Genomic DNA, 12780 nt, shown 5'->3' on the forward strand with positions numbered 1-12780 from the left:
GAGGTTTGTGCGGGGAGAGGGGTGCAACAATGAATGAATGGAATCCCAAAATCTCTGTAGATGTTCACTGAAATGAAAAATAAACAACCTAAATGAAAAAAAAAAAAAGAAAATGTGTAGTTTTCCTAGAAAGACACAGCCCTTTAACTTTGTAGTACTAAAATTTAAAGTAACATTTTTAGATGGAATTGTATACATACATTTATTTACAAATGCTTATAGGGTTTTTTTCTTGTACAAATTAAAAAAATGTTTAGTTGGGGAACAGTCAGTTATAAAATAATTAATGTTTAAGTTTGATGTCTCAATTCATATATGGATTATTTTAAGATCAATGTACAAATTATTCTATTCCTATTTAATAAAGAGTTAGTATAATTAATTAAGAAAGTTATTCAAGTCATTCAGAGGTGGGAAAATCCAAGTAATCAACACCAAAATGGTCAAATGTAGTGACATTCTATAGAAATTGATTTCTTTAAAAATCTGGTCAGAAAAATAATGAAATTAACTTACAGCAGTGATTGAAACTGCTATTTGTGATATTCATATTCTTGTAACTCTACCAAAATATTAACCTAGTTCAGTATCCTTCACTTACATAAACATGAAAAATTTACAGTTAATTATGACCAGAAGACTAGTATTTCTATAGCCTTTAATTAGAGCACTGCCTAAACAAAAGTGTATTTACATGGCAAATTCTTTTCCATAAATGTCCCAGGTTATTACATGAGTGGATCGTCTCAGGAAACTAGTCAAAAGAGTATGCAGATTACGTAAATTTATAGGTCCAAGATTTCATAAGTCTTTATGAGGACCTTGAACAAGGGGAGTCATACAAGAGAAAAGACATGCAATACACTAAACTTATTATACTCTAAATTTATTATAAAGAAATAATAGGAGGAAACTAAAAGCAGCAATTTTATTTAGATGCTATAAATTTCTTCTGCCTCTCCATATCTAGGAAGATATAAATGATGGCACAATTTCTACTATAAATACACACACACCCCCCACACACACCCATGATCAATAAGCTTTATTTAACAGACATTACTGAACTAAGGGTGAAATTCTAAGGTCTTGTTATTCTAATAGCATCAAATGGATCCTATACTCAATTTTTATGATAAATATATTTGAATAAGAGCAATGACAAAGAAAAGAAAGATCAAAGAAAAAGAAACTCAAATGGGCAATTTTGTTTAGATGTAGTAATAATAAATATTAAGAAAATTGGCTAAACTAAACCTTTTCTTGGGACAATAAATTAGCTTTATCCGTTAACTCAGTCTGTGCATCAAAATACATTAACTCTTAATGGCTTTGGTAATATATTATTTCAATGAATTTTTATTTTGTATCTCTAAAAAGTGTATTTTCTGGCTTGTCTTCACTGTAATAATATAGAAACTATACAAAAAAAAATCACCTATGTAGTTTACTTAAGTTACTTTAAAGAGAAATGTGAAACTTTAAGTGAAACCTTTTTTAATTTATAATATGGATAGAATTACATTTTGAATCTCAATAATCTTAAATTTTAGGAGTCATCCATTCTTTCTTCCTATTTTTCCATTTTTTTTGGTCCCAGAAATGTTTACTTAATTGAAATATTAAATGTTTCTATTTTGAGTCTTCTACATCACTTCTTTTTATTTTCATGATAGTATTTTAATAATAGGATGCTTCATTTTTAAAATGCAGATTAAAATATTTTATCATACGTCATAGTCTGTCCTACAATTCATTGAGAAATAGCTCCAAAGCCTTAAACAAGGCCTTTATTTTGTGTTTAAAAAAGTGTCATAAGGAGTTAATAGGACACAGCTGTACTGGCTCTTTCTAATAAGCAGCTTCTGTCGCTTTGGTCACCACAGGTGTCTCTGTAACCTGCAAACTCTTATTACTATTGTATCAAAGTTGTGCTACTTAACAGACTTCTTTAGTAAAACATAACAAAGCAATTACATGGCTGTTGATTGCTAGTCATATAAAAAACCCCTCAAACACTGTTTTTCAAAAGAAACTACACTGCAATTTTTTGTCATTGTAAAATAAAAGGAACTAAGGAATTAAATGGAAGATAGAACAAAATAACAGCAGGTTGCCAGCTGAACTTAGCCACTACAGATGGTTTAGAAATAGTGTTTCCTTCTCCATCAAGTTGTGGATAAAAGGAAAGGAGGAGATTCCTTACTGCCAGTGAATGGCAAAAGATTTAGCCAAGTCTTCAGTCTGTATTTTGCCTCATGAAAGACCTTCGATGCTGCATTTTTATCTGTTTTTGGCACTGCTTTTCATCACCTTTAACTGAGTGTGAATAATAACCTGATTTAATTTAAACAAATACAGGTGCTAAAGGTTCTTTATTTATGTATAACAGAGAAGATTTCCAAGACAGAATGAAATCATCCTATGAAATTTTCTAAGCATTTGCTTAAAGGTATGAAGTATTAGATAAAGAAATTGCTTCACCATCCTTTTGCTTTACACACTTAAAGGAAGAATCTTCTTTTCAGATTTAATTACATAAAGCAAAGTCAGAATGATAACCTACTATTCAGTGAGTCATGAAATAATAAAAAGACAAATCTGATGATTTAAAATTGTTCTTTAATTGCTTAAATTAGTTAACTACAATAGACTTGCCTTGAAATGAATTAATCTAATCTTCCTGTTCACAAGATAGCAGCCTGTTATTATGATTGTGTTAACACACCCAAGTAGCATCATGGGATGTTATGGCCACATGTGTAATTAAACATTATGAAATAGATTTCATGAGAAACTCAAATAGGCAAAATATGAAGAATTATTCATCACTTACAGATATTATGATTAACAAACTAAGTAAAATTGTGCTGACAGCTAGCGAAGGGATTTTTTCCTACTAAGATTATGGATCTATTGCTGGCTATGTGCAAAAGAATGTGTGCAATAAAGCGCTTACATCAATTAGCATATGCTAGAGTTAAGCTATTACCAAAACCACTGGACAAGTCTATGAATATCCTGTCTCCCTCACTGAAGTTATTAAAAAATAAATTTACCACTAGGATTATACATTAGACTTATTTTGCCTTCTTGGAACATTATTAAAAATATAAATTTTCCTCTAATGTTCAACAACATATTAAAAATTCTCTGTGACTTAGTGCATAAAAGACCAGAGAAATGCATTTTTAATTGTTTTAAGATGATTATGAAATTTAAGAAGTCATCAAAATTATGAACAGTTGCATATGTTCTAATAAAAGGTAATGGTAGAAAATTAAATGCTGCTGATGAAAAATGCTTATGATGATAAATGACCAAATAGAGTTGTAATTTTTTTAAAAAATAGAAGCTCAACTTATCACTTGTGAATCACATTATTACCTTGCTCTGTTGGTGTCTTTTGTCAGATCCCAGGCCCAGGTTATAAAATTTTGACTCAGGTAAGAGACAATGGATTCAGCACAAAGCATTTGTGAGCAGAACACGTTAGTTAATACACTCTCATCATGGTGGAGGTAGATAGCAAGAAGCTTTCTCTAAAAAGAAAAGAAAAGAATGATCAATTAAAATATCCACTAATGTAAGATTCTTGAATTTTGTAAAGGCATAATCAATCAGGGTAAATATCAAAGACAAAAATGAAATGAAGTTCCCTGAATTAATTCCTTACATGTGGAGTTTCTAACCCATCTACTACTAATAGGGAAGAATTTTGCTTCCTTATAATCTAAAGAGGTTAGGATGATTATATATCTCTTGTTTTACAGACTGCTAACAGATTTCTATTAACATATACAAGGCTGTCTCAAGTAGAAATGGCACTAGAACAGCATTTTTCTTCAAGAAAATGGATTTCCCATTTTTAACAAACACTTCAGACATGAAAAGAAATAATTTAAAGTATCCAACTCTGCAGAGAAAAATGTTAGCAATAGATGTCAATAAAGGTCTCATAAATATATGCACACATACTTTTTAAAAATTCTGGACACTGTATAGTCTCTACTACTTTTAACGAAAAGATCTGAAATAGTTTTGTTTTAGTCTCACAGCTAATTTTCAAGTCCCTTAAAATACTTCCTTATTATGTATAAAAGTGCCATAGTTGGATATGCAATAAAACAGAAACTATAAATAGAAGTTCTATAATATCACTGCAACATGTTCACTTTAATTCTTAACTGCTGATTAACTTTTTAGTGTTCCTTTGTGGAAGAGCTGATTTTAAGACTGAATATAGCTATTAAGACAAGATTTCATGGGAAAGGCAATATGCGAATCAACTTGTGAAATTCTGCCAAACAAAATTTTTTTAAAAATCTACAAGTTTTTCCATTTATATTAAATAAGGATGTGATGATAGTAAAGAAAAAGCTACTGTGTAGGATTCTAAATGAAAAGGTATTTAGATAAATAAATAAATATTTAAAAAATATTTATAGGTAAATATACATTTCCTCTACTATTTCAAAGTATTCCTATGGAACCTCTAGTAAGCAAATATACTGTATAGCAAAGAAGTAATTTAATATTAATTTATATGAGAAATATTTTCGAACATTCAGAGACACAACCTAATCATATTAAGTAACACTAAAAACCTATAACAACACTAACATATAATTTCCACAGATACAGTTCCAAGCTGTGGTGGTTTAATACTATGATGCTGAGTGTGGTTTCATGGGAAGGAGCTTAATAATACCATGGATATGTACTGAAAATAGGCGAAATGTATGTTTAACTTTTTGATTTTTCTTTGTAAGAAGGACAATAATCCACTTTAAATTTCTTTTGGTTACTTTTACTTTTCAAAGAGAAGAGCAAACTGAGGGGGGAGGGGTAGGCGGGGAGAAAAGTGCAGCAAGGAATGAATGGAAATACTAAGTCTCTGTAAACTTTCATTAAAATTAATTAAAAAAATTTCTTTTGGTTAGTGAAAACAGGTACTTTCATAAAAGCAAAAAGGGATGAAGCAAAATTTTGAATCTCAGAGGATGACTGTATAGTGTATATGATCAGGCTTAAGACGTTTGATGCTTGGAACTGAGAACATCTTAATAAAATGCAATCACAAAACTATCTTCTTCAAAGGTAAATTTGATACCAGATGAAGTTACCAGTAGAGAGTAAGATTTCAGAAACATGCATTCAGCATCTTTTATCAATAGGAGTCACAGTTACTTTCACACTCATTAACTACCTTAATCCCCATGATAAATGTACAAAATGGGTATTTTTAATCTCCCTAACAGGAAACTGAGGCTTAGAAAAATGAAATGGATGTCAATTTCACAGCTAGCTAGAAAACAGCACACCTAGGATTGAAATCCAGACTATATGACTCCAAACCTAGTGTTGTTTTACTGATATTAGTCGCAAATGCAAAACACTTATTGCTCCTGGTTGGTTGCCACTCCTAGAAACCCTCCACCAGGTTTCCGACTCCTAAAACCCCTCCAAGTTTCTAATGCTGTAAATCTTAAGGGCAGAGAGACCACTCATGTCTCTCCTGCAGAGCAGATAGACATGAACTGCTGGAGACTCACAGCCTTTGGGCTAGCAGCCCGACTAGTTACAGACTAGGCCACCAGAGCTTCCTGATACTACAATCAGAGAACAGAAATCACCACACTATAGTCAAGGATGCTGGAGTTCTTGCGTGCTCATAAATGTATGTAATGAGAACGAAGATAAGTGGTTCAGTTGATTCCACCCTGCTTCTCTGTTCTAATTCACTTATTCTACAAGCATTTGTTGAGATACTCTTTGTGTCAAGCCCAGCAGGAGGGACTAGTGATAAAATGGTGAAACACGTCTCAGTGTTTTTCAACTATGTTAATGTCTGCACCAAACACAGGCTGGCTTCTAGAAGTTTGTAATCAGACACATTGTTGGTGAGATACTGTCTGATAAATTTCTGCTCATCCTTTAAGGCTCAAATCAAATGCCTTTATAAAACTATTCCCTATTGCTCAGATTATGCTTCCTTTTCCAAGCTGTTGCTTCTGGCCATTTATATTTACTTTTTTTACCAGTTTCCGATCTAGACGAAATTCAGTCTCATTCTTTGCACCATCCCCAAGGTAGCATAGTGTATTTGTGGAAATAAACTTGAATATACTACTAAACCTCCTACTATAAAAGATACCAAACGCTGGCAGGAATGCCAAATCAATGTCAGTAAACAAATCAAGAAACCTGCTGCTTTAGGAAAAGGAAGATGAACCTGGTAGTGCTAACAAATTCGAAGATCCTCTCTTGCTGAATAGACATAAGGATGTCAACCTCTAATTCTGCCTGATGGTATCTCAGCAACTACATTTAATGAGACACTGAGAAAAAGAAAGCTGTCCACTTTTAAATCAGCATATTTCCAACCTAACAATAGCAATGGCTAAATCTTTAAAATGCCCATTTCTCTCAAGAACATGGCAATAGAACATTAGACTTTGGGAAAGAGATTAGTGATTTACACTGCTATCTCACTGATTTAATTTAAATGCTCTTCTAAACCAAACTCACATGTGCCGAAAGGGCTACTAAGAAACCCAACATGAAGAGTTCCCTATAAGTGCAGCCTACAGTGTTGACTGAAACTAAACTTGGAAATCCAGGGCACTAATGCACAATATCAAGCAATAAAACAGCATCTCTTTGGCAATATTTAATTTAAAAAAGAAGAAAGAGGCTGGCGAAGATCAGGCACTGTCTGTTTTGGAGGATCAACCATTCTGCATTTCAAAGCATCGGTCCCTGCAATATCCAGGTTACTGTGCTAGAATCTCGACTATTATATCGCAGTTGTGAGAGGGAGGGCAAAGATGTGTTTACTCAGTGATTAGGCCCTTAGAATAAGCCTCTAGCTCCTAGAGAGACAGCTCACCACTTATTCATTTGGGCCAATTCACAAAGCCTAGGAAGATTAAACATCCATGCTGAGAAGACAAGCGAATGCAGCCGGTGAAAAAGAAATAAAAATTCTTTAAAAACTCTGAGATGACTTCATTATTTTTCCACAAGGAAACTTTAGGAAAGTGTTTAGTTAGAGAAAAACCCACATTGACCTCTCTCTAAACCCTTAATCTTTCCTTTGTGGAGGAACTGCTTTGTGGTAAGCGACTGGCTCTGGCTCGCCTCGTCCTTCTTTTCACTGGAAACTGAGAGGGGGGGAAAAAGGCTCTGGAGAAACAGTTTTCGTTCCAGGGACACAAACCCCTGACACTGTTAAACATGAGATGCCAGGAAAACACACTTTAAAAATTCAAACTTTAAGCTCTAAACTGAATGTGTGAAAAGAGATAAGAGTAGCAAAAGAGAACTTCAGGATGCGGCTACTCCCACAGTACCTACCAAAATGTAAAAATTTTTCTACTATTATGGTAGCAAAAGATAAAACATACCCTTAATAATAAGTAAGAACTACTAAATATGATTTATCTCTGATTAAGTTATAGGCACAATTAAATAAACCACAGACTTTGATTTCTCATTAAGTTCAACTAAGCAATAAGCTATGTCTCAAAAAGACAAAGCAAAGCATTATAACAAAATATGCAAAGAAATGGAGAAAAAAGGAAAAGAGAAAATCAGTCTGTATTTCTCAAACTGAAAGAACTAAAGGAAAAAAAAATTAAATCCTCCTTTCAAGGGTGCTCCTTAGGGCAATGATGGTAAAATTTGGTCTCATACTTTGGGTATATTGTTAGGAACAGACAGTCCTTGGAAAAAGATATCATGCTGGGAAAAGTGCAAGATGTCAGAAAGACAAAAAGATCCCCAACAAGATGTACTGACAGTTACTGTAACAATGCGCTCCAGCATATGAGAGATGCTAAGGATGACACAGCATAAGGTAAAATTCAGAACTCTTGTTCATAAGGTTGCTATGAGTATTAGTCAACTGAAGGGGATCTAAAAACAGTGTTAACGGGTACCTGCCTTTATTTTCCTTCTCAGTCTTCTTTCGCCTTTTCTCATCATCATCACTATAACAGAGTCATCATTATTATTCACTGAGTGCTTTTGCAAAATACTTGCTAAGAGCTTTTTTTATACATGTGGTGCAAAAATGTATGCACTTGAGGTTGGCAATTCAAATCTACCCAAAGATATCTCAGAGGGCAGGCCTGGGCATCTGATCCTGAAAGTTTAAGAGTTGAAAACCCTATAGACCAATTCTACAATATACACCTGGGCTGTAAATCAACTTTAGAGAAACTATCAGGAACAATGAGTAGGTTCATAAAACTGATTTTGCAAAGCAGCACCCAATTCAGTCTTAAATGATTAAATTCCTTGATTAAATAAAGAACAAGAATCAACAACAAAGAATAGCTTTAAAATTATCAACAAATGTTTTTTTCTCTTGCCAGAAGCTATGGTAAGGGGTATATATTTGTTGTTGTATACCAATGACCCTCTAGTGGGTTTAGAGGCGGTAAATGCATTGGAGGAAACTGCACATCTTTCTCCTATTGAGCAGCTGGTGGATCAGAACTGCCATCTTTAGGTTTGGCAATGCAACTCCTTATTACTAAGCCACTAGAGTTCCTCATATAGTTGTTGTTGATTGCCTTCGAGTTGAGCACGACTGATAGCGACCCTATGAACAACTATCGACATTTATCAAAGTTCACAGAGTTTATGGAAGCATGTTGTTTATGAACTGGATGCCATTCATGATTCCAAAACTCATACAGAGGAGGAACAAAATAAAATCCTTGCCTTTGAGTAGACTGTGCATTCATCAAATATCTGAGTGCTTTTTGCAAGCTTATTTTGCCAGACATTAGAGACAATACCAAGTCGGATAAAACAACTACCTCACATGAGTGGGAGAAGCCAGCAAATGAGATGTGAGTGCTAAAATGGAGGTTTGTGGGTTCTAGGAATTGAGCCTCAGACTGGTTACCTCTTTTTGAAAGTGATCTTTGAGTTACTAAAAAATAAAATACAGTAATGGACTTACCTCATCTGAGCTAAATGTTATAATTTAGGCAATCATGAAGAAAAAGAGGAAAAGAGAGAAGTATGAAAAGGCCATCTTGTCCTATTTTGTACCACACTGGCGCCTACTGCTCAGTCTCTGTTTCAATCCATCTCATTGATTGTCTTCTCTGACACAGAATCTCCATCTTTCCAAGAAATAGCTTCTAACAATAAGTATAAAGAGGTGGAGCATTATCATCTTAGCCTCCAGTGAGTACCCTGGTGACATTTTCCGACAAAACATATGTCTATTCTTTTGGAAATTCCTGAGATACTCAGGGACTCTTTTCTAGAACTACAGCTCAAAGGTATTAATTCTTTTCCTTGTCATCCTTATTTACTGTCCAGTTCTCAGATGTGTGGGAAGTCAATCACTGGAGTGTGGATGAAAAGAAATAAGCAGTTCATGACTAAATAAAAAACTTTATCTAAATGGTTTTCAGATAAACAGTATCAATTTTGCTGCTGTTATAAAGCATGTGACAAGTGGGTCATATGAAAGTACATAAATATATTGTCTCAAAGTTTTGGAAGTTCAAGTCTAAATAAGACCAAGAATCTAGGAAGATCTTTCCTTGTAGGTTTGTTGTTGTTAAGTGTCACGGAGTTTTGTACGGCTCATAATAACCCTATGAACAACAGATCTGAACTCCGTTCCATCCTGTCATCCTTTATTATCTCTGATATATTTGATCCCAATTCTGCAGTTGTTGTTATGTGCTGTCGAGTTGACTATGACTCATAGCGACCCTATCAATGACTCTGAACTCTGCCCTATCCTGAGTCAATCTCACCATCTTAGACACATTTAACCCCATTGCCACAGTTACTGTGTCAATCCATTTCATCTAAGGTCGTCCTCTTCTGCCCTGACCCTATACATATCCCAGCATGATGTCCTTCTCCAAGGACTAAACCTCCTAGAAACATGCCCAAAGCATGTGAGATGGGGTTTCAAAATCCTTGCCTCCAAGTGGCAAACTGGTTTCAATCTCCATAGGACAGATCTATTTGTTCTCTTGGTAGTCCAAGGTATGTTTAGTACTCTTCTGTTTGCTTGTACATACTGGATATTTGTCTTTTTTTAATGAAAATATTTAACAGTGATTATTTTTCAACATTGAGACTATGGAATTATTTGTTATGTTCTACTTTGTTTTTTTACAAGCATGTATTTTTATAATGTAAAATATTTTTTTCTTAAAATAATTATATTGGCACCATAGTTTTAATCTCACTTAAGTGCAGATTTTCAAAAGTGTTGGTGTTAGTGTACTTTTCCTTTACTCAATCTCCTTATTTATGTTGTTAAATGCTGTCTAGTTGCTTGTGACTCATAGTTACCCTGGGTACAATAGCTCTGAACCCTGCTCTATCTTGTGCCAGCCTCATCATCTCCAATACACCTACTCCCATTACTCCCGTCACTGAGTCAATCCATCTCATGCAGGGTCTTTCTCTCTTGTCTGTCCCCCCAGCTTCCCAAGCATGATGCTCCTCTCCAAGGACTGGGTCTCTTCTTGTGGCTGACTTATTTATAAAAGACTGCAAATGAAAATGCAATGCATTAAATAATATTTTTCCCTGAAATAATATCTAGAGAAAAAAAGACTATAACATATTAGTATATCTTTTTTGTTGAACAGCATGAGGAAGATAGTCTAGACTAAGGTGCACCTACCTAATCTAAATCATCTTTCCAATTACTTGCTATGCACAATGAATAAAGGTAACAGCTTTGAAGCTACGAGTTGTGGTAATGGAGAAGAATGTTCACAAAACTATGAACTGCCAAAAGGAAAAACAAGTTTGTCTTAGACATGGAGTTCCTTGGAGGCAATAGTGAAACTTCTTATCCCATACTTTGGGCATTTTTTAAGAGGGGTCAGTCCCAGAACAATATGCTTGGAAAGGTGGAGAGTCATCAAAGAAAGGGAAAGTTCCTCAATGTGATGGACTGACACTGCAGCAATGGGTTCAAGTATATCAGAGATTATAAGGATGGCAGAGAAAAGGGCAGAATTTAGACCCACTGTTCATAGAGTCACTCTGAGTTACATTTGACTCAGTGGCACTTCACACCAATAAGGATGATAGAGAGCAATATAATATTCTAAGACACATATTCTTCAAAAGCATAATGAGAGAAACATGGTGGGAAATTGAGAAGCAACAATATTTTTAAACCATGCTATTACTGCCTAGTTGGGATCAACTCAAAGCCAACCGTCTGGTGGGTTTTCAGCGGCAGTTAATCACATAGAAAGGGACTGCTCATTCTTTTCCCACAAAGCAGCTGTGGATTTGAACTGCATGCCTTCAGGACTGTCATACAGCTTCTTACCACTAGGCCATCAGAGCTCTATTAATGTATTTTCTAATCCAAATGTCTATAATTTCATGTTACTGTTATTTGATGATGAGGCTGCTCTGATCCAGCTACCCTACGTATAACAGCACAGAATGCTGCCTGCCTTTGCACCATCCTTACAATGCTTTCTGTGCTTTAGGCCATTTTTGCATGATGACTGTGTCATCTTGTTCAAGGTCTTCCTTTCAACTTTCTGGACCCTCTACTTTACCAAGCACAATATCCTGTTGACTCCATCTGATAATATGTTCAAAGTATGTGAAATGAAGTCTCACCATCTTTACTTCTAAAGAGCACTCTCACTGTACTTATTCCCCAACAGATTTGTTTGTTCGTATGGCAGTTCATGGTATAATTAACATTCCTTGCCAAAACCACAATTCAAAAGGAACAATTTTTCGTCATTCGTTTATCATTGTTCAACTTTTACACGCAAATGAAGCAAGTGAAAATATCATGGCTTGGGTCAGGAATTTCTTAATCTTTTAAATGAAATCCTTGCTCATCAGTACTTTTAGACAGGTCCATGACAGCAGCTGTGGACAATTAATGAATCCTTTCATTTCTGGACTGCTGTTTCCATGGGTATTTATTGGGTATCCAACTAAACTGAAACCCTCAACATGAATGTCTCCTTTGTTTTTCATGACACTGACCACTGTGTGTATTGTTTAATGTAGAACTGTGATCCATATGTGTATCTACAATATTCATATATGCTCTCTCTTACTGTACTAATTTCCTTCTTCCATTGAACTTACTATGCAAGCTACCAATGAACTGACTTCTGTTGTACAATTTTAAAAATATCCTCCTTTTCAAAAGCTAATCAATTATCTAACAACAACAACAACAACAAAGAAGGCCCTAACTGGCATTAGATAATTTCCAAGATAAAATGCCAGGCTGCTTGTCTATTTTAGTCCTGTCTCCAACTGGCCACTGATACGACCCTTACATAATAATTAAGCAGGCCCATTCATCTTCCTTAAATTACTGTGCCACCATGCACCACTTTATTGTAATGCACTGTTTTATATGAGGTTATGATGCTAGGCGGCTTGCCACTGGCATTTAAAAAAACAGCAAGGTCACCCCCGGTGGACAGGTTTTAGCAGAAGAGCTATTACAGAAGAACTGCATATTCAAAGTAGACTCTATGTTCGTGAATTGGGTATGGTAAAATATTGAGCCAATAAAAATTTCTTCATTGGTTGATGTAGAAAGACCCACAATGAGGAGATACACCTCTAACATTCATTCATAAATAGAATGTAGAATATGAAGTATGAATTTAGGGAAATTTAAAGTTTTCAAATAGGAAATGGAATATATAAAAGTCAATGTCATAAGCATTACTAAGTTGAACCAGCAACAGTAATGGCCATCCTGAATTAAAAAAAAAAAAAAAA

At 34.6% G+C, this 12780-nt stretch overlaps 1 protein-coding gene across 1 annotated transcript in view; it reads right to left on the minus strand.

The window, feature by feature from the left end:
• Window positions 1-12780, minus strand: part of FAF1 (Fas (TNFRSF6) associated factor 1) — a 548275-nt gene that overhangs the window by 184048 nt on the left and 351447 nt on the right. Inside the window, exon 13 of the mRNA XM_006879662.1 lies at window positions 3388-3542. Coding sequence (XP_006879724.1) covers window positions 3388-3542 — 155 coding nt within the window. The remainder of the gene's footprint in view (window positions 1-3387; window positions 3543-12780) is intronic.

Source organism: Elephantulus edwardii, unplaced genomic scaffold, assembly GCF_000299155.1.
Source record: "Elephantulus edwardii isolate Elephantulus edwardi_28Jun2011 unplaced genomic scaffold, EleEdw1.0 scaffold00005, whole genome shotgun sequence".
NCBI lineage: Eukaryota > Metazoa > Chordata > Mammalia > Macroscelidea > Macroscelididae > Elephantulus > Elephantulus edwardii.